Source organism: Neofelis nebulosa, chromosome 5 (genome assembly GCF_028018385.1).
Source record: "Neofelis nebulosa isolate mNeoNeb1 chromosome 5, mNeoNeb1.pri, whole genome shotgun sequence".
Taxonomy (NCBI): Eukaryota; Metazoa; Chordata; class Mammalia; order Carnivora; family Felidae; genus Neofelis; species Neofelis nebulosa.
In genome coordinates this window covers 111,447,067-111,474,784 of record NC_080786.1, presented here as the reverse complement: position 1 = coordinate 111,474,784, position 27,718 = coordinate 111,447,067, and the positions used below count along the sequence as shown (strand labels likewise).

Below are 27,718 nucleotides of genomic sequence, written 5' to 3'. Positions count from 1 at the left end.
GCTTGGAGTAGGTTTATTTAGAAGAAAAATATGTAAATATAAAAGTGCCTGTAGATGAATCACTGGGTTCTACTCCTGAAACCAATACTACATTGTATGTTACTTAACTTGAATTTAAATAAATTAATTTTTTAAAAAAAGTTCCCATAAGGTAAGATCTGGCTATTTCAAGAACATTGTCCCAGATATGTGTTCACTTACTACTGTGATGGTTAATGTTATGTGCCAACTTGACTGGGCCATAGGGTGCCCAAACAGTTGATCAAATATTATTGTGAGTGTTTCTGTGAGGATGTTTTTGGAAGAGATTAACATTTAAATGAGTGGGCTTGAGTAAAGCAGGTTGCCCTCCTTACTATAGGTGGGCCTCAACCTGTCAGTTGAAAGCCTAAATAGACCTGTCCACCTCCCACACACCCCCCCAAACCACCCCCACCTCCAAGAAGAGAGAATTCTGATTCCAACTGAAACATCAGCTATTCCTGCTGGATAGCCTTCAAACTGGGACCTCAGCACCTGGTTCTACACCACCTTTTGGCCTTCAGACTCAACCTGAGACATCAGTTCTACAGAGTTCAGGTTTGCCAGCCTCCTCCATAACATGTGAGCCAATTCCTTATAACAAAATCTCTTTATATACCTCTGATTAATTCTGTTTCTCTGGAGAGCACTGACTATATACTAATGTAAAGGTTTTTTGGTTTGGGGTTTTGGTTGGTTTGGTTTTGTTATTTTATAAAAAGTCTAAAAAATTCTGTTCTTACAGATTTGATACTGTGATGACCTGTTTGCTAGGTGTTATCTGTGTAGTATAATCCCACCCAATGTTGGACCAAGTACGTAGATGGCAGACAGACCTGATTATTTTCTACACCAACCATGCACATATAATCTAATCTTGTAGGCTGTTACTGCCTTTTAATCCCAAGTTCTTGACCATGTTTACTTAGTGAAATAAATGGTAGATATGAATTAGTTAAGTGTTTGCTGCCATCTTCTCACACAAGGCTGATACTGGCAGCCATATTCTTCACCGTCTCCAAGTCAGATTCAAGTGACTTGCTGAGAAGTTCCCACTGGTATTATGCTTTTCCCAGTTTGCAAGTGGGAAGCTTTGACTCTGACTTTTACACGCCTCGTGTAAACATTTGCATTTATTTTGTATTCTTTTCAACTAGCTACACCTGCCAAAGTTGTTACCTTCTTTAATATAAAAATAGTCCAGCATGGCTTCTCTGCCTAATGCTAATTTAAAAAGGAAGATTAGAAACTCATTTTTTTTAATTCTAATTCTGTATCTTAAATACATCTTAAAGAAGAGGAAGTAATTATTAACAGCCTAATAAAAATGATGTTAGGAGATTTCTGATAAATGAGAAAAACCCCAAACCAAACCAATTCTACTGTATGGCAATATTGAACATTTAACCGATTATCTATGTTCCTCTTCCTTTCTCTTGCCTCATTTGAGCTACTCCAAAGCACATGCTTGGGAGAAGTTTAGATGTTTTTATGTACGTTTTCTACCTGAGTCTTTCTTATGGATGAAAAAATTGGCAGTTATTGAGATTAGACATCTGTGTTCCACAATCCCTGTTTTCTTCCCTCTTCGTCATTATCACAAATAGCAAAGCTAGCTGTAATTTGAGAACATTTTTCCAACTTAGTTTATATTTATGTGAGAGGCAGCCATGTTTGTAAAAAACCTGATAGCCCTATTATTTTTTGTATTAATCTCCAAGACTTTAGGCAAGTTCTTAAAGATAAATCCATTTTCCCCCTCTCAGGAAGGGCTTGCCCTGAATTAGTCACCACATACCAGAAATAGCCTGTTATAACTGCTTCCCAAGGTCACCAGATGTTGGTTTAGTCCCCTGCTGGGGACTATTCCTTTTAGGCATGGCATTTAGCACAAGTTGTTGGGGGGGAGGGGGTGGATTGTTTTGTTTTTGTTTTTGTTTTGAGCCTAAAGTAAAATATACCTAGCAATGGCTGATTGAAGAGAGCTGTGTTCCTGCTGAATGTCAGGTTCAGTTGAATAATTCTTGGAAGAAGAAAGACGGCAACTACAGAGGAAGGTTCATATAATTGTTAACTTAGTATTATCATTATGCAGTATTACTATGAGTAGCAATGTTATAAATGTCTCAAAAGTACAACCCCATCACCTGCAGGACCAAAATGAAAAAGACATCCCAGATCTGCCAATCCAAACTGCCAGACAACACTGCCTTGAAGCAGCAGCAATTGCCCGCCTACCGGTTACAGCTCTCAGCCACTGGAGTCCTCTCTGGCTTTTTTGCCACAGGAGCATTCTGCCTTGGTGTGGGCATCATCCTTATATTGTCTGCAAAGAGTATCAAGGAAATAGAGGTGTGTCCTGTCTTACAATTTTAAGGCATTACATTTTTAGAGCATTACATTTTTAAGGCAGGTTCTAAGAATTTTCAGCTTTAGAACTATAAATGAGTGAGCAGTCAGTATGAGAACAGAGCCCCTCAATAGATGAGACTGGAAATAGAGGACACTGGAACATCCCTTTCTCAGCTGGTGCAGATGATGGCAGCCTCTGTATGTTGGCTTTATTCATTCCTACTCCTTCTTGAGGACAGTCACTCTCACATTGGTCATCTCAGCCATTTGTTTACAGGCACCTGGCAAAGCAGAAGCTTTTTCAGCTGGCAGAGTGCTGACCAAGGATTCATAGAGGTAGGAGAAGGAGAGGCAGGGCCACATGACTGCCAGATGCCCATGAGTCACACTGATAAAAAAATGAAGAGACAGAGATAGAAGTCTTCAATTTTGTCCCGCTTTCAAGCATTGTGTCTTTCCCTTTGCAAGTGAACTCCCTCTGAGATCATTAATTTAGGAAAGGCAAGAACCCAAATCTTTCTGGCCTCTTAAGGATACCTAGAAAAATTAACCAAATTCTACTCAAGATTGAGAAAAATTGAAACTAAGGGCACACCACTTCCCACCCCATGGCAAGCCTTTGTCAATGTGATTAACAAACTGTTGGAGGATGAGAATCTGAGAAGCTGGTCTGAGAAGGGGACATAAGAGTTGGTCGGTTAGATCAGCCATGCCCACATTCAGTTCAGTCTAACAAAGTAAGTAAATGTTTCATTCAGATCAGCTTTGAGCAGATTACCAGACATCTCCAGACTATGACCTCCACTCTGAAGGCAGCCTTGGAAAGCTGATCTATTCCCTCTCCTGATAATGGCTAACAACAAAAGTATGAAGGCCAAGTCTGTCAACATTGACTTAACATTTATGAGTGTCCGAAGGTGCTAAGAGTTCTGCTGGGTTTGCAAATGAGTAAAGATAAGTAAGTTGATACCTGCCCTCGAGCTAATGGTAAAGCAGGTAAGGTAGTGTGTGTGAAGAACAGAGAGCTCAGCCATGGTTGCCTTGTTCAACACTTCCACAGCCACTTCCTTGCACACTGTCAGTACATAATAGGAACAAACTCTTGAAGGAATGGATTAGGGCAAATGGTGAGGACTTCAAAGAGGAAAACACCGTTTCAGGCCCCAGTCTTCCTTCCAAACCACACTGTTCTAATGCCTTTCCACTTCTATTTTCTGCTCCCAGCAATGTATCTCCCCAGGAACTAAATACCATTAAGTCCTTTTGAGTTCTCTGGTGTAAGATGTAAACCACCAGGCCTCACCAGGGGCAGATGCAAAATGGCAGGAGAAAATTATACTTGCCTTGTGGAAGGCAAAGTAACTGGCTTACAAGGTTGATGATACTTATTTCCACAAACAGCTCATCCTACTTACTTTTCTATTTTCTTCTTCACCAGCCCCTTTCTGATTCTTCTGCTTTTCCCATATCCTCCTTTCTTCCTTTCTGATTATCCACCCCAACCCACTATGAAGTGCAGCCTCCATTAAGAGGCCACTATTGCTAAATGCTGTCACCCTATGCATGTGAAGGGAACCTCACCCCATCGTTCACTAAAGCCATTCCGCAAACAACTTTCAACAGAATTATTTTTATCATGTTAAGGAGATTTTCCAATTGACTTTTTTTAAAATCACTTCAGATAGGACTATTTCTAACATTTTTTTTCTTTATACAAGAAAACCAGAAACTGCTGTGACAGTGAGATCCTCTTTTGCACATGGATGTATTTCATTATATTGGGTGATAAGATGGAGTACATATCCCAGGCCAATGTGATCAAGTACAGACCCAGTGGAAGAGTTCTGAGTGGCTTTCCTCTTCTCACTTAGCCCTGTGCGACAACAAGGAAGTGACCTTTTTCCAATTCACTTTAAGCAAGAATGATCATTCCTGCCTCTCCAAAATTATATAAGGAGCAGACTGTGGTCTTTGCTGTCATTTTAGAGTTATAGATTTATAAGGCCATTTGAGACAGTAGGTCAGAGATATGTTTTCCTCATAATTTTTTTTATTTATCTTATTATTTTTTTCATCATGATAAGTGTATTCTTTAATCACCTATTTCACTCTCCCCCCGCCCCCGACTTACCCTCCGGTAACCATCAGATTGTTCTCTATCGTTAAGAGTCTGTTTCTTGGTTTGTTTCTCTCTCTCTTATTCCTCTGCTCATTTGTTTCTTAAATTCCACATATAAGTGAAATCATATAGTTTTTGTCTTTCTCTGACTTATTTCTCTTATTAGCATTATGCTCCCTAGCTCCATCCACATTGTAGCAAATGGCAAGATTTCATTCTCTTTTATGGCTATATTGTATGTATACCACATCTTCTTTATCCATTCATCAGTTGTGATGGACATTTAGGCTGCTTCCTTGGTTTGGCTACCTCATAAAGTTTTTAGAGCTAGAAAGCATCTTAGATATCATCTACTCAAAGATCATCATTTTTTTCTAATTCTGCATTAATAGGGCTCAAGAATGCAGGGAGCAAAATGTATACTACTACAACAGGGTCACAGATTAATTGATAGATAAAATAATGCTAATGAACAAAGTGTGGGCCCTGGAGGTTAAGTATTTAACTCAAGGTCAGAGATTGGCTGAACTGAACCCCAGTTTCCTCAGTCACAGTTTAGTGTGCTGTCAGTTCTGAGAGAGCCCTATTCTTTAAAGCTTTTTAAAAATCAGAATGCAGTTTCACAAACAGAAAGGGCATCAATATTTTCCAAAATAATAGCTCAAGCCTTCCTGTGTATTTAAGGAATGATTTAATAATTAATTAAAGATTTAAGTAAATATAAGCATCTAGGTACAATTAAGTAGCCTTTTGGCTAATTTTTAATTTAGTTTTGGCTTCAAAACTCCAGTGGTTTGCAAGGATTAAAAAATCCAGTCTTTCTTGTTGGTCTTCCCTCCCAAAGAATCTTAAATCCCATTGGCAGTTTACCAAGGAGAAGGCCACACCCTTGCTTGCTTGCTCTTCCCCATTCCCATAATCTTCCAATTATTCTTCAGCACAGTGAGGAAGAAACAGAAGGGAAATGCACAGCCTCAGTGGCCTCTCTGTGAGCCTCCCTTCCTTAGGCTTCTTCCAGCTGTATCTTTACATAACTGAGGCTCTCAGCCAGAGCTCATAGGATTTGTTCATTTGAAACACACCGCCCTTTTTTAAAGAGTCCACTATACCATTTTTCACAGAATTTGACTTTTAAAAAACAGAATGTGATAACATTTAAAGCAGAATTATTCCACGTATATAAATAACCCTACATTTTGGAAGCGTTTCTTTTTCTGTTTTTGGTCCTTTTTAATAACTTCCTCTAGATGTCATGTAGAAAAATTCATTAGTATAAATATTTTCCATACAATAGAATGGAAACACAGTGAAGTGACTTCCCCATAAAGCTGATTAGCCTCAAGCTGTAGGCCCAGTTCTTGTGAGTCATTGACGAATATTTTCCTAATGACACCTCTTTATGATCAAGACATGAGCCTTTATCACAACTGGTTACGTAAATATGCAGTAGAAACACTGAATTCCATCCAGGTCAGTGGCAAAATGCTGCCAGATCCCAAAGTGAAAGACTGTGAGAGGGCCCACTCTTCCCAAGCATCTGCAGAAACACTTTTGTCCCCTACTGTAGGTTGTTTTTCAGTCATGTCCCAGCATCCATGCCCTTGACCCAGAGAGCTTGAAGGCTTAGGTGGTGGACTCAGGACTTGATTTTTAAGAAATGTATTCATGTAACTTTTTAATTAATAATTGTTATTTTCCCTGTCTGATAGATTAAATACACAAAAATATGTGCAAATTGTGCAGAACTGCGAGAAGATGCTATTAATTTTGACAAAGAATGCACCTGCTCTATTCCCTTTTACCTTTCAGAGACAATGCAGGTAAGTGAAATTCAAGAGCCTTCAACTGGCTGTACACAGATCTACTCCTATTTCACACTTGGCAGTAAGTTCATGATTTCCACCAAGTGCTTTCCAAATCTGAAAACACAAAAAATAAAACAGGGTGGGGGTGAGGGATCTTATAAAGTGTTGAGTTCATGCACAACTCTTCCCCTACTTTTTTCCTTTGGAATGCTATTCTTCTCCTTTGTCTAAGTTTCTAGACTCTTTACCTGTCCAACTTTCTAACATAATTCTTAACATCAATGAGACAGACTTTATTCCAAATGTCAACACAAGAGGGGACTATAGAGATCTTTGAGTCTAACCACTCATTTTATAGTGAGAAAATTAGGGCTGAGAGGCTAAATGACTTGGCCAAGGTCACACAGTGAGTTAGTGTGAGGGGTGAGAGGTCACACACCTGCTGGGACTCTCCTTCCTTCCCCCCTGCCCCCACCCCACCCCTAAGAAATTCTACATATACAATTTTCTTTTTTTTCTTTTTTTTTTTTTTTTTTGCACAAAGGCACATCACTTTACTGCCCTATCTGAAAGGTAGGTACAAAGATGCAAACAGTTACATGTATACAAGGAGTAATGTTTTCCCAGAAATATGTTTTATAACTACTACGATGGTGCAGAAGACAAGTTCAAGAAGGAGAGAGACTCTCCTTAGGAAGATTAAGCTCCTAAGATTTGGATCCAATTTTTACTAGTCTTTAATTACAGGAAGTTGAGGAATTCAAAATGATTTCAAAATTTTTCCCGTAAAAATTACTATCTTTTAAAGTTTACCCCTCCACTGATCTTTTTTTTTTCCTTTTTTTAATTTAAATCCAAATTAGTTAGCATATAGTGCAACAATGATTTCAAGAGTAGATTCCTTAGTGCCCCTTACCCATTTAGCCCATCCCCCCTCCCACAACCCCTCCATTAACCCTCAGTTTGTTCTCCATATTTATGAGTCTCTTCAGTTTTGTCCCCCTCCGTGTTTTTATATTATTTTTGTTTCCCTTCCCTTATGTTCATGAGTTTGGTCTCTTAAAGTCCTCTTATGATGTAAGTCATATGATTATTGTCTTTCTCTGACTGACTAATTTCACTTAGCATAATACCCTCCAGTTACATCCACGTAGTTGCAAATGGCAAGATTTCATTTTTTTTGATTGCCAAATAATACTCCATTGTATATATATACTACGTCTTCTTTATACATTCATCCATCGGTGGATATTTGGGCTCTTTCCATACTTTGGCTATTGTTGATAGTGCTGCTATGAACATGGGGGTGCATGTGTCCCTTCGAAACAGCACACCTGTATCCCTTGGATAAATGACTAGTAGTGACATTGCTGGGTTGTAGGGTAGTTCTATTTTTAGTTTTTTGAGGAACCTCCATACTGTTTTCCAGAGTGGCTGCACCAGCTTGCATTCCCATCTACATATACAATTTTCTAATCCCTAAGGCAACTCTTGGCCTCGCTCACTGTCAGGCACTGAGAAGTGCCAAAGAAATATTAAGAGAAGTTCCTGCTCTTGGTCTGATTAAAGTCTTGTGTTAGTCTGGGTCCTCCAAGAAGCAGATGCCAAGACAGGATTAGACATGCAAGAGATTTATTGGAGGGACTGCCTGTGAGGGAAAATGGGGAGAGAGCCAGAAGAGACTGAGACAGCTGTCAGAGCACAACACAACTCTGACCCCTGTGAAGAAAAGGGAAGGGGAGAAGGAAGGAGGGGAAACGGCACAGGAGAGGAGAAAGAGAAGGAGGGAAAGGAGGAAGGAAGTGAGGGAGAAATGTATTAGACTGCAGTGTACTCTTTAGAAAGTTTCAGCAAGGCCAAAAGAGAGTCCCTAAAGAAGTCTGCCTCAGTATCTCCACTGTGCTCAGCTATTGGGAGCAGCCAGGGACATCATGGCCTTGGTGCAAACACAGGATGATTTCAGAGCATGACAGCTGGGGTCATCCCTCAATTACTGTCCCTGTATTAGCAGATCCCAGAGGCATCTTTTATCTTACCTGGTACTCAAGAAATGAAAAAACTATATTCCCTTGAACTCCTCAAAGGTCCTGTCCTGTGCTCTGGACTCCACATCCCTTCACCAATGGCGTCCTCCTCCCTGACCTGGTTGATCCTTCTCCCTCCTCTTCATAGATGATTCTGCATGGAAGCATCTAAGTATAGGCAGGTCTTCTCTTGAGCTTCCCACTGAGCATTCCCCTTTAGCTACCCACCGCAAGGCCCTGCTTCCACCTCAAACTCAGCTGGTCCCAAACCAGACTCACCATCCTCTCCTGAAAAACCCTCATCACTTCCCTTTCTGGTAAAGATCTCATCACCAAAGCTCTAAACTTTCCTCTGTGACTTTACCCTGCCTGCTCCTTTTTCATCTAAGCCTCTGATGTGTAGGCACTTTTCTTCAATCCATCTCTCCAACCACTCTGTCCCCTCCATTATTTAGGCGTTGCCTCAGCTCAGACCTCCTGGTCCCTTATCAGAGATACCTAACTGCACTCCCAGCCTTTGGTTTTCCCTACTTTAAACTACGTAAAATCAGTTCACTGTCCTCCCTGCCCCCCCAAAAAGCACTGTTTCAGGTTGCTCTTTAACCACCTGAGGCCCAGCTACCTTTTCATAAAAAGGTAAAGGAGGAAGGAGACCTTGTACTTCTGCCAACTGGCCAACTTGCTTTTGCCTGATAGAACTCTATGTTTCTGCTGTTAATTTGCCTGGAAAATCTCCCCACTCACTGCCACTTGTTTTAGATGCCTAACATTCATAAGCATTCCTTGAGCCTCCTTTTCACTCATGTCTCCAGAAACAGTTTACCCACATTCGTTTCCTGGGAGCACTGCTTTCATTCTTCTGATGAACCTATAATCACTTGTGTGATATCCTGTGGACGCATTTCCCCCACTTAAAGGATCGTGCTCTGCATGTCACGACACAACTACCCACTTGCAAGTATCTGCACCACACGCTCAACCTTCCCTCCTGTTACCGTAGATATACTATCCCTGTTCCAGTCTTGAAGTCTTACCTCCACTTGTGCATAGAGGCCATTTTTCTTGCCTCTATAAGGACTTAATTCAGCAGTTCTGTCCTCTGATATATCGCCAGCTTTTCTTTGTCCTCAATCATCCCCAGCATACAAAACATATTATTTCACTTCTCTTCAGATAAACAAACTACTCTTCTGTTCTCCCAATTTCCCTACCAGCTATTGTCCCATTTCTTTCTTCCCGTTAGCAGAAAAACTCCTCAAAAGAGTTGTCTATCTTGGCTACTTCTAATTCCTCTCTACTCATTCTCTCTTAAACCCAGTCCAATTAGGTTTTTACCCCTAACACTCAGTGAAATTGTGAGGAAACTGATGACTTTCTATGTTGATAAATCCAGCAGTCAGTCCTTAGTACCTTGTCACTCATTGGACACAGGTGACCACCCCCTCATCCTTGACATACTTTATTCTCTTGGCATTCAGGATCCCATACTGTCTTGGTTTTCCTTCTAGCCCTCTGGTTGCCCTTCTTTGGTTCCTTTGCTGTTCTTCCTTTTCCCCAAACTCTTTATGTTGAGATCCACAGGGCTTTAGTCCAAGTCTTCAGTCTTCTCCTCTCTAACTGCATTCACTTTTTTGGAAATGTCATCTATCTCCAGACTTTAGATGCCATCTATTGCCAACACCATTTTATATCTCTATCCCAAATATCTCTTCCAAATCCACAATTGTATTTCCAGCTGCCTTCCTAATGTCACCATGTGGATGTCTAATCGATATCTGAAGTCAACATTTCTAAAACTGAATTCCTGGTTTCCACTTCTCCCCTTATCCACTGCACCCCTCTTCCCCCCCCCAAAAAAAAAGCAAAAACAAAAACCCCTAACCCATCCAAAGACTTCTCAATCTCAGTTGAAAATAGCTCCATTCTTCTGGTGCTCAGGCCAAAAGCCTAGGAGTGATTTGTGACTCCCTTTATTCTCTGATATTTCACACCCAATCCATCCTGTTGGCTCTACCTTCAAAATATATTCAGGATCTGTCCACTTCTCCCACCTCTTGTGCTACCACCTAGCTCCATGCCATTCCACCTCTTACTTGGATTTCTGAAATAGCCTCCTAATAGGTCTCCTTGCTTATATTCATGTTTCAATATAGCAGCCAGAGTGAGAATTTAAATCCTAAGACATATGTTATTCCTTCGTTCAAAAAATCCCTGCAGTGGAGGCACCCCACTGGCTCATGGTCTTGACTCAACCCTCTCCCCAGTAAGGTCTATACTGGCCATCCTATTTCACACTGCAACATATCTACTCAACTCACCCCTGTAATACTCCTGATCTTTGTTAACTTGCTGTAATTTTAATTTTTTCCATTAGTACTTATCACCTTCTAACTTGCCATATAAATTAATAGTTTATGATATAGTATTGTTTATTGTCCATTTCTCACTGTTGTGTCCCAAGCACCTATAAGTTACCTGGCACACTATAGGTGCTCAGTTAATGTTTATTGAATGAACATATGAATCTTTGCTTCCTCCACAGTACTCAGCACAGTCTATTTTATGTGGTAGATGCTCAGAAAATGTTTGTTGAAAGACTAAATGAATGCAGGAAATATAAAGTCCTAAGTTGTATGGCTTTATGTCCTAGGAAGCTTTGGTTTTATGTGACCCTTTCTTATTTCCCCTATGATCCCAAATGAAAGCATGTTGGCATTAGTAATATTCTGAATACATCTATATTGATTATGGCTAGTGTTAATCAACTTTTTTAAGTTTATATATTTATTATTTGAGAGAAAGTGCACATGCAAGCAAGGAAGGGGCAGACAGAGAGGGAGAGAGAGAATCCCAAGCAGGCTGTGCGCTGCCAGCATAGAGCCTGACTGGGGGCTCGATCCCACAAACCTGAGATCATGAGCTGAGCCAAAATCAAGAGTTGAACACTTAACAAACTGAGCCACCCAGGCACCCCTAATCAATTTTTTAAGTAAGTCATATATAAACTGTAAGGAAATTACTGAGTTTTACTTGGGTTAAGTGATATTTGCAGTCAGTGAGGGAAGTTTTACATATGTGTTTTTATAGATCGGAATCCTAGTTCTCTACAGCTATGCCCTCTCTTGCCTTCCTCAACTCACCATGCTGCTCCCCCCAAAGTAAAAGTATTGTTTATGGGGCACCTGAGTGGCTCAGTTAGCTGAGTGTCTGACTCTTGGTTTTTGGCTCAGGTCATGATCTCATGGTTCGTGGGATGGAGCCCCATGTCAGGCTCCATGCTGACAGCACAGATCCTGCTTGGGATTCTCTCTTTCCCTCTCTTTCTGCCCCTCCCCACTCATTCCCTCTCTCTCTGTCTCTGTCTCTCTGTCTCTCCCAAAATAAATAAACTTTTTTTTTTAAAGTGTTGCTTAAAAAGCAGAAACAGACTCATAAACACAGAACCAGCTGGTGGTGGACAGAAGGAGAAGTAGGGGCATGGCCAAAATAGGTGAAGGGGAATGAGAGATACAGGCTTCCATTTATATAATGAATAAGTCACAGGGAAAAAGGTGTATCATAGGGAATATAGTCAATGGTGTTGTTACAGCATTGTATGGTAACAGATGATAGCTACAATTGTAAGTATAGCATAATGTGTAGACTTGTCAAATCACTATGTTGTACACCTGAAGCTCATATAACATTGGGTATCAACTATACTTCAATTGAAAAAAAAAAAAAAGATTAGTGTTGCTTAACTGGCAGGGCAGGAGGGTTGCTTAAAACAACGGAAAACCATTCTCTCACAGTTCTGGAAGTCAAAAGTCTGAAATCAAGGTGTCAGCAGGGTTGATTCCTTCCTGGTGTCTCAGAGTACTTAAATTTTTGAAGAAAAAATTCAAAAAGATAAATTCTTAAAGGGCTTTAGTTTCCATCTGTCTGTGTCCTTTGAAACCTTTAAGTCAAATAAATGTTACCAGCTGCTAACCATTCCTTTCAGGCAAAGACATTCTCATAAAAATCCAACCAAACCAGTTAGGGCAACAACAGGGCCTTCGGTTCACCAGTTAGCACACATTACACATGCTAGTCAGTAAATTCACAGAAGACTGCCTTAAACTAGGAATCCTACACAAAGTGCCACTGAATTTAAAGAGAAGCAACACCATAAAGTACCTTATGCCTCTAGGACCAATAAAAAAGATGATGATCTGGGAGGCTTTGTTAAGTTAAATCTTGGACAAAGAATCATTGAAAAAAGGTTATTGAAACACTCTGTCCCTGGTGTGGTGAGTGTTCTTTGCCTGTTTATTTTGTCCTTTATATGAACATATAACTTTGGGTAAGTGGAATTCTCTTTTTAGCTTCCAAGAAAATGTATGGTAAATTCCACTCTGTGGGTTTCATATTTTCTATAGTTATGGGTCAACAATAGAGGTTCGCTTGTTGGGTGAGGAAAGGTGATCAGTCATTCTGCTATGCCTGGCTCGCTCGCCTTACACGCTCTCTGTTTATGGTATTGCAGCCTACCTCTCTGTCGTGACTCAGAGTCTCCCCTTTCTTGGTGTTCCAGACACTTTTCTCTTACAAGTGACTGAGCTCTTCAGCCTTTGTTGTTTTCTGTAACTGGCCACAGTTACCATGACCCTTATTTCCAGCCTGCCCTGAGTACCAGCTCACATTTTCCATACTCACCCACTTAAGTGTCCTTGGGGTGAGACCAGAAGCCTTTCCAAAATGCCATTTTTCCATAGTATAAGAGAATCAATTGACTCAGGAGATTGTAAAGGAATACATTTGTATTTCTAGCACTGAATATAGCATCTAACATATGGAGAGCACTTAATAAAGGCCTTCATATTTTTGGATGCAGGCCTTCATTATTTTGGAGGTAGGTAGTATATTAATTATAAATAGCCACATTGGTCATTTCCATTTTCATCATATACGCTGTTAGTAAAATCTGTATCAAGTCTGCTGGAGAATTTGGGTATGTCACTATAAAGATAAGCATGCTGGTAGCCTGTGATGAGGCAGCCTCATAGGACAGCATACATGAAAAGGACCATCTCTCATGGCAACAAGGTGACTTATCACTAAGGTGAAAATCACCTTTCTTTCAGAACCATGAGTTATTCTATTCCCCTTTTTTGTCCATAATGAATGGTTCACCATTTCTTGAGCAAGTGCTGTGTGCCAGGTACTGTGTTAGATCCTAGGGATACAAAGACAAAACCCCTAGAGCCAGACAGACCACACAGGGCTAATCTCATGCCTTTCACATGCACCCAAATATGCTTGGTGGTTCCAGCTTCAAATATGTTCAAGGATTTGCTTTGAAATCATTGGCTTTGATGCCTACCACAACTCCTAGGCAAAGCATTTTTCCTACTCTTGCTAGGAAACAACAATATTTGTTACATCAATTTTATATATTGAGAATACAAAAGCCTGGTTTTAAAATCTTTTCATGGCAGAAACACAGTAGCCCTTACAAAATCATCTCAAATAAATTACTTGGTTATTTTAATAATTCTGTGTAAATGAGGATTTTCCATCACTGATTTTTTAAAATGATATCTTGGGTTTCTGTTTGATATAAAGAAACTTAGAGTTCCCAGGGCACCTGGGTAGCTCAGTCCATTAAGCATCACACTCATGAATTCAGCTCAGCTCATAATCCCAGGGTTGTGGGATCAAGCCCTGCGTGGGGCTCAGGGCTGAAAATGGGGCCTACTTAAGATTCTCTCTCCCTCTGTCCCTGCTCCACTTGTGCTCGCTTGCTCTCTTTCTCTAAAATAAAATTTGAAAAAAATTTTAAGAAAGAAATTTTCAGTTCCCATCAATTTTTTTCTGTGGTACTTTTTATTACAGAAATCCTGTCTGTGTTTATTAATATTCTAGTTAGTTATTCTAACTCTCCTCTTCTTGCTTTTCTCCTTTACAGGGCAATGTTTATTTGTACTACAAGTTATATGGCTTCTATCAGAATCTTTATCGATATATTCTATCCAGAAGTAATAGCCAACTGGTGGGTACAGATTTAAAGGTAAGACTTTATTTAATTTGGTATAATACTCCTTTTTTTAAAAACCAGGTGGATCTTTCAGTCTAAAAGAGAGTTTGGAAAATAAACTAAAAACGTAAAGTTTTACAAGGCAGGAATGCTCATTTCATTCTTGCATAAATTGAAGGAGCTGGGTTTTCAGTATAATTGCTATTGAGAGGCATGGTTTCTCTCTTCAAAACAGTAATGTGTATCTTGTCCAATTAAATGGTTATACTTTCCTGCACCAACCATTTTGGTAGTAACTCTGAGTGGTTGGTCTCAATCCAGTTCCCTGTATACCTACCATTGTTCTTCCAATAACTGGGACCTTCACTCCAGACCAGTTTAAGGAAATTCAGCCCTACTTGATTGATTAAAAGACTTTGGTTTAATTAAATACCCTTTCTCACCTAGAACACAAAATTTTATTCTTGATAAATGATACTCACCACACTAGCAAAAAAAGCTAGAAGGAAACCTTTTCCATACTGAGATTATTATATGCAAGTGATAATCAAATGATTTTTTAGCAACCACTCTTTTTAGATACATTCTGGTAGTTAGCTGTATGGATTCCCTGTGATAAGTCATCTAGTTATATAAACTCACCATTTGTGTAGTTTCAGAATATGAGTTACATTTTGTCAAAAAAGGGGTTTAAAAATGTATTTCAGTGTAGCTCAGTGTGATATTTAGCACAGCCAGCAAGTTAAGTTCCTTTCTGCAGATATATTGGTATGTTACATATTGTTAATAAGGGGGAAAAAACTACACACACACACACACACACACACGTCTCCAAAACACAAAAATTTCTGAGTCTAAGTGAGCCAGAAGTCTGGGAAAAGTTGGTAGTAGTCCATAATCTTGTTATGTGTGAATAAATTACTGTGGGTTGATTTACATTGCCAGTGTTGTCACTTTTAACATTCTAAGAGAGTTTACCAAAGCATTTCTCTTTACTGTATCATCTTGCATCCAGGATGTTGGAAACTGTGCTCCATTTAGCAAGTCCCACAATGGGACCCCCATCGCTCCTTGTGGTGCTATTGCCAACAGCATATTCAATGGTAGGTGACTTTTCCTGTCTCCATGGTGTGCCTTTTCATAAGCGTGTAATAACCTAAATGTCCAGAAGATCAACTCTGCAACTGGCAGTTCAAGAAAAATTTTTGTATGCATTATCCATTGACTTATGGTATTTCATTTGCAAATAAGTTCTCCCTTACCAGAGATTTGAAGTAGTTAGGGAACATGAGCTAAATGGAGCTTGACAGTATTTTCCAATATTTGAGGCTTTGGCAAGAAAAAGAATAGTCTTATAATTCCAACACCTATTGCATGTAGGCATGTTGAGAGTCTACTGAAACCCTAGTTTATTTTTCATCTGTGTCTGGTTTTGTACTTTGAAGTGGGGCAAAAATGCTTGCTTATATCTCTGACAATTTTTAATTTCCTTACAGATACCATCATTCTTTCCTACAACCTTAATTCATCTGTACATATGGAAGTCCCAATGCTAAGGAGCGGAATTACATGGTGGACAGATAAGTATGTCAAGTTTCGGAATCCAACTGCCATTAATCTTTCTAGTGCATTTACAGGTAAGATACATATGTTAAATGTTTTTACCTCTTTACAGAAACATTGATTTTTATATATGGGGAAATGTTTATGATACCTCCTTCTTTACTTTTTGTTGACCTCTGTTTTGCTGTTTGCCTACCTGCAGGCACCTCCATCACATACCTATCAGAAACATAAAATGATTGGTGCCCTGGTTCTTTCAGTTTATCATTTGGAAAAAGGCAATGTTTTAAAAAACGTGTTGCTTCATCTGTAATTAGGGTCACCATGTAATTTATTGTCCAACCTGGTGCACTTTTGAGAGTAAAAAGGGGCACTAGAATAAGTCAAGTCATATGTTTGTTTGAAATTTGTATTTATTTATCAATAAATTGACATTACCTTATTGGTGGGCCTGTAAAATTATTCTATACAAACTATTTTAAAATGCAATTCTTTCAAAACTTAAAATGACATATCTGTGTATATTAAAACAACCTAAAAAAACTACTTTATTATTAGAATATTAAAAATAACATAAGCAGAATAATTATTCCGGATAGTCACATACTTTAATCAGTTTCTTGGCCATATCTGTCTTCATTACATGCCTCTGTATTTTTATTTTTTCTTATAGTTTTTTTAACATTTATTTATTTTTGAGAGAGAAAGAGGGAGCACAAGCAGGGGAGGGGCAGAGAGAGAGGGAAACACAGAATCTAAAGCAGGCTCCAGGCTCTGAGCTATGAGCGCAGAGCCTGATGTGGGGCTCAAACTCATGAACTGTGAGATCATGACCTAAGCTGAAGTCAGATGCTTAACCAACTGAGCCACCCAGGGAACCCACATGCCTCTTTATTTTTCTAATGAATCTGTTCTATTATTTTAAAAACATTTTATTGAAATATTTTTGCACCAAAAACCATAAGGTACCTAGGAATAAACCTAATCAGAAAGGTAAATGATCAGTGCACTGAAAACTATAGAAAGTTTATGAAAGAAATTGAAGAAGACATGAAGAAATGGAAAAACAGTTCATACTCATGGATTGGAAGAATAAATATTGTTAAAATGTCAATACTACCCCAAAAAGCTTGACAGATTAGAGAATAAAAGGAAAAAATTAGAAAAGGAAAAAAGAGGTAAAAAAGGAAAATGCTTTGAATAGGATAAAATAAAATGATGAAAGTCAAATAGAATTTTTAAAATTTTAAAAATGTAAAAAATATAGTAGAAAAAGTTAAAGAAAAATCTTTTTAATAAAAATAGAAAATAAAAATAGATTTTTTCTTTTTCTGTATTCAAGAATAAGAAAAGAAAAAAAATTGAATAAAAGGTCCAGCGAATAGAATGAAGTACCATTGAAATTACATCTGGTTTCCCATAGAAGTGAAGCTATGAAGCACTTTGTAGTCTATAAACTAAGCAGGGGGAGAGACGTGTTTGTCAAGAGCACTGTTGGCCCAGTTAGGCAGGGTTTAGTGTAAAGGTCTGTTCTCCACTAGATGGTGCTGCTTAGCTTTCTGGGGTGGATTGTTGTGGCGTATGTAGGTGTGTATGTCCATGTGCAGAAGGGCTGAAAATGGTGTCACCCAGCTACCCAGTCTCTAGTATCAGAACTCTGTGCTCTCTGTGACTGGCAATCAAGCACCCTTCCTTTGTCTTGGGCTTCTGTCCACTACCCGCTTTTACATTGTCTGTGACCAAGCAGTCAGGTTGCCAGGCGGCACCTGACTCAGATGGGGCTGTGTTTCCCAACCCCTGACTTCTGAGGGACTGTAGCTCTGACCTGCTCAGACCTTCTGGAGGAGGGTCTTGTTGAGCAATGGCTGGGTGCCGACCCACCCCCAGGATTGTTTGGGAGACTGCTGCTGCTGATGCCCAGAGACTGCAGCTGGGTGCCAGTCTACTCCAAAAACAGTTCACGTGATCTTGTAGCAGCAGTGTTTCAGGGTTTATGGAAAATCACAACACACATCTGGCACCAGGCTTCCCCTTAATGTCCTTGTTCCAGCACCAGCCAATGTGGCTGTTCTCCAGGGTCCGCTGGGGCCTTTGCCTGTGGGGAGGCCACACAGCCTCTACCAAATGTCCTCCCAGCAGGGGAACCACCTCTCCCGTGTGACCTCGCTTTCTGCTCCTGGGGATTTGCCCTTCCCACCAGAGCACTTCCAGGTATCAAGCTGCAGAGTTTCAGACTCTGCACTTCCCCTGTTTATAGAGTCTTAATGGAACTTAAACCCTCTCCTTTCTCCCTTCTCCCTTTTTTTTTGTTCCATCCCTGTGACTGATTCCACTTTTCCACTTTCTCTCCAGCTGCTTTTTTTTGGGGTGGGGGGGCTGATTTTCCAGTACTCTTCCCCCATCTCTGTCCTCTCTCCACAAGCAAATACAGTTCCCTGCCCTCCACAGCTTCTCTCTCCCCCAGTTCACCTCTCTGCACCATGTACCTGCTGAATTCTGTGGTTCGGGTTGTGCAGATTGTTGTGTTAATCCTGAAATCAGTTTTCTAGGTGTGTGAGATGATTTAGTGTTGATCAGGCTGCATTTCAGGGATAAGAGATGCAAAAAAAAAATTACCATGCTGTTCTGCCATTTTTGACCCCTCCTCCAGATGCTATACAATATTAAACTTTCTTGATATCATTTAATTCTGGAAGAGAAAAACATTTTTTTTTTTTTTTTAAATTTTTTTTCAACGTTTTTTATTTATTTTTGGGACAGAGAGAGACAGGGCATGAACGGGGGAGGGGCAGAGAGAGAGGGAGACACAGAATCGGAAACAGGCTCCAGGCTCCGAGCCATCAGCCCAGAGCCTGATGCGGGGCTCGAACTCACGGACCGCGAGATCGTGACCTGGCTGAAGTCGGACGCTTAACCGACTGCGCCACCCAGGCGCCCCGAAAAACATTTTTTATTCAGTTAAAAATAAGAGTTCCAGGGTGCCTGGGTGGCTCAGTCAGTTAAGCGTCTGACTCTTGATCTCAGGGTCATGAGTTCATGTTCTGTGTTGGGTTTTGCACTGGGCACGAAGCCTACTTTAAAAAAAAAGAAAAGACAATGAAATGAAATAAACAAAATAATTAATAAATAAATAAAATAGGAGCTCCATCAAAAGAGTTTTTACATGAATTGAAATATCCAGAACAGAATTATAGAATTTGTTTTTAAATGTTTATTTATTTTTGAGAAAGAGAGAGACAGAACGTGAGTCGGGGAGGGGCACAGAAAGATGGAGACACAGAATCTGAAGTAGGCTCCAGGTTCTGAGCTGTCAGGACAGAGCCTGACAACGGCTCAAACCCACGGGCTGTGAGATCATGATCTGAACCCAAGTTAGACACTTAACCAACTGAGCCACCCAGGTGCCCCACAATCATAGAATTTAAAATTTAAATTTGTACACATTTTGAACTCTTATTATGTAATATGTTCAATAATTTCCTGCTTTTTGGGGGGTAAATTTTAATATCTTCTTGTTTGTAAGCTTGGCTTTCAATAACTATAATTCATTAAATCAAAAACTGAAGTTTTTTGATATTCCATATTTTGGATACTTTGTTTAAAATTTTTCAACTCTTTTGAATTAAATTCAACCAAAAGTTAGAGGGCTTATTTACCAAAAAATTTGAGATCATTGTAGGACACATCTTTTGGTATATAAAATAGTTCTTCAAAGGCTCAAACATTTCTAAATTTCTGGTTGATGATATATAACAAAGACAGGCCACATACCATGCTGATGTATTTCCTTAATTTAGCATCCCTATTACTGTAAAAATTTTGCAGTTCAGTTTCAAAAATATTTAAATTTGCACAACTACAGCTCTTCTTTTGATTGGTAAAATAGTGTAGCTTGTTTGGATATAATTATAAATTATGTATGTACTACAACCAATTTAAGAACATTGTTGTGTAAATTTCTCAATTTTTTAAGAACATTATCTTTATTCTGATATTGTGCTCCACCACATTTGTATTTATGTTATCACTACAAAGCCAAAAATTTACACTTGCTGTTTGAATTTTTTAACTGAATTTAGAATAAATTTATTATAATATTAGTGGCTTTATCTTTCAAGATTGAATATCTAAAAGCCTTGCTTTGATTCCATGAAAAATCAAACCCAAAAAATCAGACCAGCATTATAATTAACTTGTCTGATGTTTCTATTTGAAACATCTGAAGACACTAATGTAAAACTTGCCTCATTTAACTGTTTACAAAGTGGTTTTTTTTGCTAATGGAGGCAAAACATGAAAGCTTTTTTTTTTCTTTTTTGGTAACAACAACAACAACAACAACAAACCCTCTAAATAAAAGGAGAAGGAAGCTCACTTGATCTAAATGACAAGTCAAGGTCGTGCTCACATTATTAGATATAAATAGACCTTCTGTAGCTATCTGAGGTAAAGCATTGTCTTTGGATACACTCTTTTAAAAATAGCCACAAACTTCTAAAGTAGATTCTGATGTTCTTCAGCAGATTTATGTCTTTTAATTTTCACTCAGTCACTGACATCACAATGACTCCCCTGTTGTGGGGTAAATGTCAACTAACACTGCAAGTTTCACATTCATCAACTTTCTCAAGAAACTGTACTTAATCTTATATTAAACATATGTGTTCCCTTTTTAACTCTTCACAGCTACAGGGACTTACTAGCAAATAAAAACTGGTACCAAACAATAAAATAGTTACATATTTGCACCATATAATAAATAATAAAACCACAGTCGCAAGGGAGTTCAGATGACTCTCAGCAAGACCGTTCAGCATCTATTTCCCACATATATCATGTATGTATAATGTAACCTATAATTTCCCATGTTTCCCACTGATCCCACTGGCTTATAGACTGGCATCTTCATGCATCTCACAGGCCAAGAGTGAGGTTATGACCTAATCAGTTGGAGTGTCAAACAGCTGGCAGAGGTCACAGGAATATGTTGTGTTTTGATTGAAAGGGTCTCTGGTTATCTTTCACTAATTACACATTAAAGTAAGTACTCCATTCACTGCACATTGGTATTTCACACACTACCCGTTAAGACCTGGAAGGTGGAGGGGTGGAGTTATAAACATATTATTTGTTTGGGGTAAATGCTAAGTCAGTTGGGATAACAGACAACAGACATCAGCTGGAACTACTTTAGACAAACGGGCATGTATGGTCACTTTATCTCTGACTGACTTCCTACTGTTTGAAAGGAACTTGGCAGCATTCTATAGTTTTGTCTTCCCACATAACCACAGGCCTATAACACAAAGGGGCCTTGGCTTTCATCTCCTGCTATACTTTGTTCTTACCTTTACTGTAAGAGTTACCACGTTATCTTGTAATTATCTATTTGAATACTTGTCATCCCCACTTCAAGTCTGTGAATTCCCTGAGGAAATTAGGAAGTTTTATATCCCTGTTCCTTCATACATAGTGAGCAATCAAGAAAAGCTTATTGTTGAATGAATGGATAAAAGTAAATGACCCAACTTGGAAAATGAAGAAAAGTGGTGCCTCTTAAACCACACTTCTTATACTCGTCAGTAGTGGGATGGAGTGGGAGTGGGGGTTGGTAGGAGAAGGCATGCTTGAACCTACATTTTTAACAAGCTCCTTGGGTGACTTGGGTGTCAATATGCCCATAGGACACATTGTCTTAGGGCATGTCTCTGGCTAAAGTAGACAGAGGGTGAGATCCACAGTATGGGTACCAAAGGCAATTTCAATTTTTATCAAAATTCTTCTGGCAACAGTGATTGAAGTTTTGGGAAGGGTCAAAATAGGTGAGCTCCACAAAATTTGCAGAGGAAGTTTCTCCAGCAAAGGATTATTTCCTGAGGAAGTGTTTAAGAATACAAACATACTTCGGGGCGCCTGGGTAGCGCAGTCGGTTAAGCGTCCGACTTCAGCCAGGTCACGATCTCGCGGTCTGTGAGTTCGAGCCCTGCGTCAGGCTCTGGGCTGATGGCTTGGAGCCTGGAGCCTGTTTCCGATTCTGTGTCTCCCTCTCTCTCTGCCCCTCCACCGTTCATGCTCTGTCTCTCTCTGTCCCAAAAATAAATAAAAAACGTTGAAAAAAAAATTAAAAAAAAAAAGAATACAAACATACTTCAACAGATTAATCCAACCAAACACAGCACTCACTTTTACCAACACCACACCCCACGCTTAGAAAACACGACTGGGTTTCTTTTAAGAGAAAATAGTTTAGTTAATTGTCAGAGTTGAGAAAGAGTGGTTTTCCCTTTTTCATTTTGTATTCTACAAATACTAGGACCAATTGTCTGGAACTAAAAAGTTCATTAAACAATTTTCCATTATTAACTCATTCTTTAAAATTCAATATAGTTTTTAGGATCAACTTCTGTCAGCTTTAATTAGAACCACTCATTCCTTTATTGAGCATATATTGAATACCTACTATGTGCCAGGCACTAGACTAAATGACAGCAGAAAAAAGATGAGGAAGACATTGTACTCAAGAGTCTGCTGTAGAGTGGGAGAGGCAGACATGCCCACCATGGGCCCTAAAGTGGGAAGTATGAGAATGAGACTAAACTCAACAGACTCATTTCCTGGCACTGGCCCTCCCTCCTGTGCTTCCAACATTCCCACAGCACCCAAACCGACTAGGCCTCCTGGATTTAGAAGAGACTTGCAGTACCTTTGCTCTTCACCTCCTCCCATCTACCAGTTCCTCCTCACTTCCAGCCTTCAGCTCTTAGGCACACTATTGCAGAGAATCTCTGTTTAACACGATCTTCATGCACAGACATGATAATTTCCTTAGATTACATTTCTAGAAGTAGAATTTCTAGACCAAAATATAATTAAACCTTTTTTTTAAAAAAGTTTATTTATTTTGAGAGAGAGAGAGCAAGAGAGAGACAGGGGTAGGGGCAAAGAGAGAGGGAGAGAGAGAATCCCAAGTAGGCTCTGCACTGTCAGCGCAGAGCCCGATGCAGGGCTCGAACCCACAGACTGTGAGATCATGATCTGAACCAAAATCAAGAGTCAGACACTTAACCAACTGAGCCACCCAGGCACCCTTATCAAACTTTTTGATGCACGTTCCTAGATTGCCAGAGGTGTTATTAATCCACACATTTCTCTGCTCTGTTCAAGAGTTCCCATTTCCATTGCATCATCAAGGGTTGTCACTCTTTTTCTCCTTACCAATTAACCAAGTTAGGTGAAATGATCATATCTTGTTTTAATTTTCTCTCTTTAAATTACTAATGAAGTTAAAGAAAATACAGAACCTATGATGATATCACTGAATACAACCACTATTATAATTTTCTCTACCTGTTTTTTCTCAGTGCTTTATATGCATTTAATGTAGTTGAACACATAATATACATATAATTTGATACTCTGTTCTTTTTTAACCCTAGGACAAATCATCATTATTTCCCCTACATTTCTCTAGAGTCTTTTTAATCCATTATTTTTAGTGGTTATGTATTCAGAGAGCTCACACACATGCTCACACACACACACACACTTTTTTTAAAGTCTTAATTTTTATTTCTCTTAAGAATGCAAAATATTTTTCATTCTCTACATTCTAAGGAAAACTGAATGGGTATAGATGATTTCTTTCAACAATGTCCATTATTTTCTTCCCACAGGAACCGCAAAGCCCCCATACTGGTCTAAACCTGTCTATGAACTGGATTTAGAGGATACAGAAAACAATGGCTTCCTCAATGATGACTTCATTGTGTGGATGCGGACAGCTGCCTTTCCCACTTTCAAAAAACTATACCGTCGACTCAATCGAGTACAGTATTTTATTGAAGGCTTGCCTGCTGGTAACTACAGTTTCAACATTACCTACAGTATCCTTTTATACCACTTTTGCTCCTGGGGATGAAGGAAAATCAGTGTCCATCTGGGCACTAGTTGTTGAATTATTTCATTTTTTACTTTTCTATTCTACAATCTATCTATATGAAGAAGAAATATATAGTTCTCTCATAGGTAATACTGTCACTTGCCACCATATAGCTGTTTTTCTACACCTTATGTAATCAAATGTGTACAATAGGTTTTTTAGGAATAACAGTAAAGCAGTATCAGGTAAGTAGATATGGGTAAGTAAGGAGGGATATGTCTATCCTCCAAGAAAGATTAAGTACCACGGAGCCTTGAGATCTTTAACAGAGAGGAGAAGACTGCTATGTAAGATGGGATGAGTTTGGAGGACCATAGTAATGAAGAGAGAGCAATTTGATAAGAAGTAAATGTAGAAAATGAGCTAAAAATAATGAAAACTGAGACTGTAGAGCCTTTTATTCTAGGCAAAACTATAGACCAAGGGAGCCCCGGACTCAAGAAGCAGGTCGGGTTCATCCAACCCATGCGATGTGTGCTGTAAGCTGTGCTCTGAAGACGCTATTCTTCCCTCCTTTGGCACAAAGCCAGCTAGTAGGGGTCAGTGCCTTGGTTACAGACATAAGGTCCAAGTTAGGAGATACATGCTTTCATATGAGATTCTGAATTTTTTACTTAGTTCAAAAATACAAATGTAACTCTTGATCTAAAAACAAGAAGACTTAATTTCAAAATGACACCAAACACTGTTTTTTAAAAAATATATACATTTATAAGCAATTTATACTCACTGTCATCATCAGACTTTAAAGTTTCTTCCTAATTCTCCTTGAAGCTGAAACTTTCCAAGGCTTGTAAAAACTTTGGGACATCAGCCCAAATAAGCATCAGCACTTCCAGTAGCATCTCAGGGCTACTGACTAGGGATTGTTCTTGGGTCTTGGGGCCCGTGGCAGGCCAGAGGATCTTAACACAAAGCTGTCTCCCTCCTTAGTTTCTATACCTCTCAGGGAGCTTGAATGAGAAATACTTGAGAATAAGTGAAGTGACTGCATGTGCTCCAGTTCCCAGCTCCATCTTCTCTTCTATCCTGGACTGTGGATATCTCCATCCTGACAGGGGAGGGGGACCTTCCTCAGTCAAAGACGCCCCTACCGACGTGACACAGTCTCTACTTCTCAGCCCTGTTGCCTCCTTTTTGTTCACTGATGAGGAGTACAGTTTGCCTTCAGTTTGTTCATTTTCATGTCTCCCAAAATGAAAATGAAAGCCACAAACTGATTTCTCTTATGCAGCATTATCCATACACATCGAAGAGTAAGCCAAAGACTATTACCTTTTTAATAGGATTTTAGCAACCCCCCAAAAAAAAATTTGAGATTGAAAGTTGCTTGACAGTGGTCTCTCAAATTAGATCTTCCGGTGCCACCAACTTTGTCTATGGCTGCCTTACCAGTTACAGTAGCAATCACAAAACAGGAAGAAAAAAAACAATCATGTCCTCACAAAGCATGATAAGGAGTTTCAAGTTGAGGAGAAGCATGGGTTCCAAACAAAGGAGACACTCTGTTTCTCCTCTGGAGACAAGCTCTCCTCAGGTGACTTCGCTCAGAGTCATATTTTAATGCTGATGACTCTCAAGTGTAAATCTAGCAAGCAGAACCTAGATCCTGAGTTTCAGTCCTATACTTGTGCTCACCATGCTGAGCCCTGATGTGAGCGGTACCCAGCCTGCCTCACGGCCTGGCTGCTATGCAAGGAGAACAGCTATATGTAAGCTGCAGCAAACACCTACCACTCCTAAGGGGAAAAAGATGTCCTTTGTGCAAGGAAATGATCTTAATGGAACTGAGGAAAGAAAACAGGCAGGTGGGTCAAGGTGGCACTCAAGGACCTGTGACAGTGAAGAATTCTGATGGAAAAGAAAGAGAGAGAACTTGTTTCCTTGTTAGGAAACTGGTTAATTTCCTTGTGCCTTTAAATCGCATGTTGCCAAGTGATTCGAGGCCTTTTAAGAGCTTTGCTGGGAAATGCTTCTGTCCTGTGCCGTTGCTATGAGAAGCCTTTATTTGTTTATTAGTTTGGTTTACAAAAGGCACCAGATGTTTAAAAACCTCAGGCCACATGCATAATCAAAATGACATCATTAAAATGCTAATGATAGCAAACCCACTTCAAATATTTCCTCCCCGGCAGTGAGGGATGTTTGTTTTTTCAAAACCCAAATGGATGCACCACCTTTAGCTTTCCCACCAAAAATGTTTTGCCGTCTATCTCATTATTTTTGCTTCTTCACTGGTCTTGAAGAATTTTCCCTCAGGTAGAAATTCAAACAGTCTATGAAGGACTTTAGCCTACGTTGGGTCTCCTGATTCATAAACATAAATTTAGGCTTGCTGTAAAACCCATCTGTATTCTTTTCATTTCCTTGGGTCTGCCAAAGGAAATTAAATATATTTGTTCATAATTTAGTTGTCCGTAAGCCATTCTGATGTATTTGTGTCAGAAGTTCTTTTATAGACTAGAGCTATGGTGAGAGAAGGCTTCTTTTTACTTAATTTCATTCCAGCAAGATACACCACACTGCTTGGTAAACATTAGACAATATGACATTGAATATTCAACCATTCTTTTAACCTACAAAACAACAAATTTATGTGGTTCAGATATTGAGGATACTATATTGGTACTATATTGAGGATATACAGTGGTAGAGCTGACAGTGTTGAAATAGGTCCTTAACAGGTCTTCTTGTTTTAGATTTTCCTGTAACCAGGTTCAAAGGAGAAAAATCAGTTGTTCTGTCCACCCTGACATGGAGTGGAGGCAGTAGCCTTTTCTTAGGTCTCGCCTACACAGTGACAGGAGCTGTGACATGGTTGGCTGCCTTTTCCATGATGGCAATCCACTTGATGCTGAAAGAAAAGAGAATGCTCTTCATCGAGCGGTAAAGTCAAGTTTTAAAAAGAAAACAAGAAAACACAGAAATGGACAATGAAGCAACTAACAGAGCCAATGATTTCTGACAAGGCTTGAAATGACTGGGATGTTTCATCAAGGGAAACTGGATTGACCAACCAAGTGCAATCCCAGAAAGAAAAATACTGAGAGTTTCAGGGTGAAGAAGAGGAAGAAGAAGGGGAGAAAGCGGTGGAGGAGGAAGGATGGAACAGCATAATTATGTGTATAGTAAAATGTCCTTGGAATGGGAAAGATAAGTCATCCTTGAGTTCTTTTCTTTTAATTTTTTAAATTTATCTATTTATTTTGAAAGGCAGAGAGACAGAGAGAGTACACAAGTAGGGCAGGAACAGAGAGAGAGGGAAAGAGAGAGAATCCCAAGCAGGGTCCATACTGTCTGCACAGAGCCCAATGCCGGGCTCAAACTCAAACCGTGAGGCCATGACCTGAACCGAAATCAAGAGTTGGACACTTAACCGACTGAGCCACCCAGGTGCCCCCATCCTTGAGTTATAAACCAAGTCTCAGGTGTTTATTTGAAGCCCTGTGCCAAAGGCCAGTGAATGCCTAGGAAAGAATGCCATCAGCAGACATAAGTAAGTAAGTCTGGGGTCCCAAAGACTTTTAACCTCAGTCTCAGACCATGAGTCTTCATTGCCTAGTAGAAATTACAGACTTTCTAACAATTGCTGAGCAGTGAATTTAGCAATCAGGATGATTTTTAAAAACATTTATTCAATGTTCTCTCCTTTCTAGGGATTCAAAACTCAGTTTTCTCTGCTAAGTATATACCTAGCAAAGATTATGGCAGTGCTCTGACCGCCCAATATATAGCAATACACCAAAAAGAAAGGCTGGAGGGTTTCCTAAAGCTATCCATGTAGCTAAGAAGGAAGCACTGAAAGTTGTAGATTCTCTCAAAAGTTGTATTCAGCATTTAAGGACACAAAACAATTCTAGAACTTATATTAGATGATATATCCTGGAAAGCAAATGA

The 27,718-nt window shown here is 39.4% G+C and overlaps 1 protein-coding gene across 2 annotated transcripts; it reads left to right on the top strand.

The window, feature by feature from the left end:
* Positions 1 to 279: 279 nt before the first annotated feature.
* LOC131512637 (cell cycle control protein 50C-like) lies at positions 280 to 26,982 on the top strand. Of its 2 annotated transcripts, none has more exons than XM_058731625.1 (8): positions 280 to 579; positions 2,175 to 2,373; positions 6,202 to 6,312; positions 14,251 to 14,352; positions 15,335 to 15,422; positions 15,816 to 15,956; positions 23,556 to 23,765; positions 26,521 to 26,982. In XM_058731625.1, the coding sequence occupies exons 2-8, from the start codon at positions 2,182 to 2,184 to the stop codon at positions 26,709 to 26,711; spliced, it is 1,035 nt and encodes a 344-aa protein (XP_058587608.1). In that variant the 5' UTR covers positions 280 to 579; positions 2,175 to 2,181; the 3' UTR covers positions 26,712 to 26,982. The 2 variants fall into 2 exon arrangements, with proteins under 2 accessions (XP_058587608.1, XP_058587607.1); XM_058731624.1 differs by having other exon boundaries at positions 281 to 603.
* Positions 26,983 to 27,718: the final 736 nt, after the last annotated feature.

Excerpts from the sequence above, each read along its gene's own strand:
- LOC131512637 (XM_058731624.1), top strand. Across the intron at positions 14,353-15,334 it reads TGGTGGGTACAGATTTAAAG|GATGTTGGAAACTGTGCTCC; the intron begins GTAAGACTTTAT and ends TCTTGCATCCAG. Across the intron at positions 15,957-23,555 it reads TCTTTCTAGTGCATTTACAG|GAACCGCAAAGCCCCCATAC; the intron begins GTAAGATACATA and ends TTCTTCCCACAG.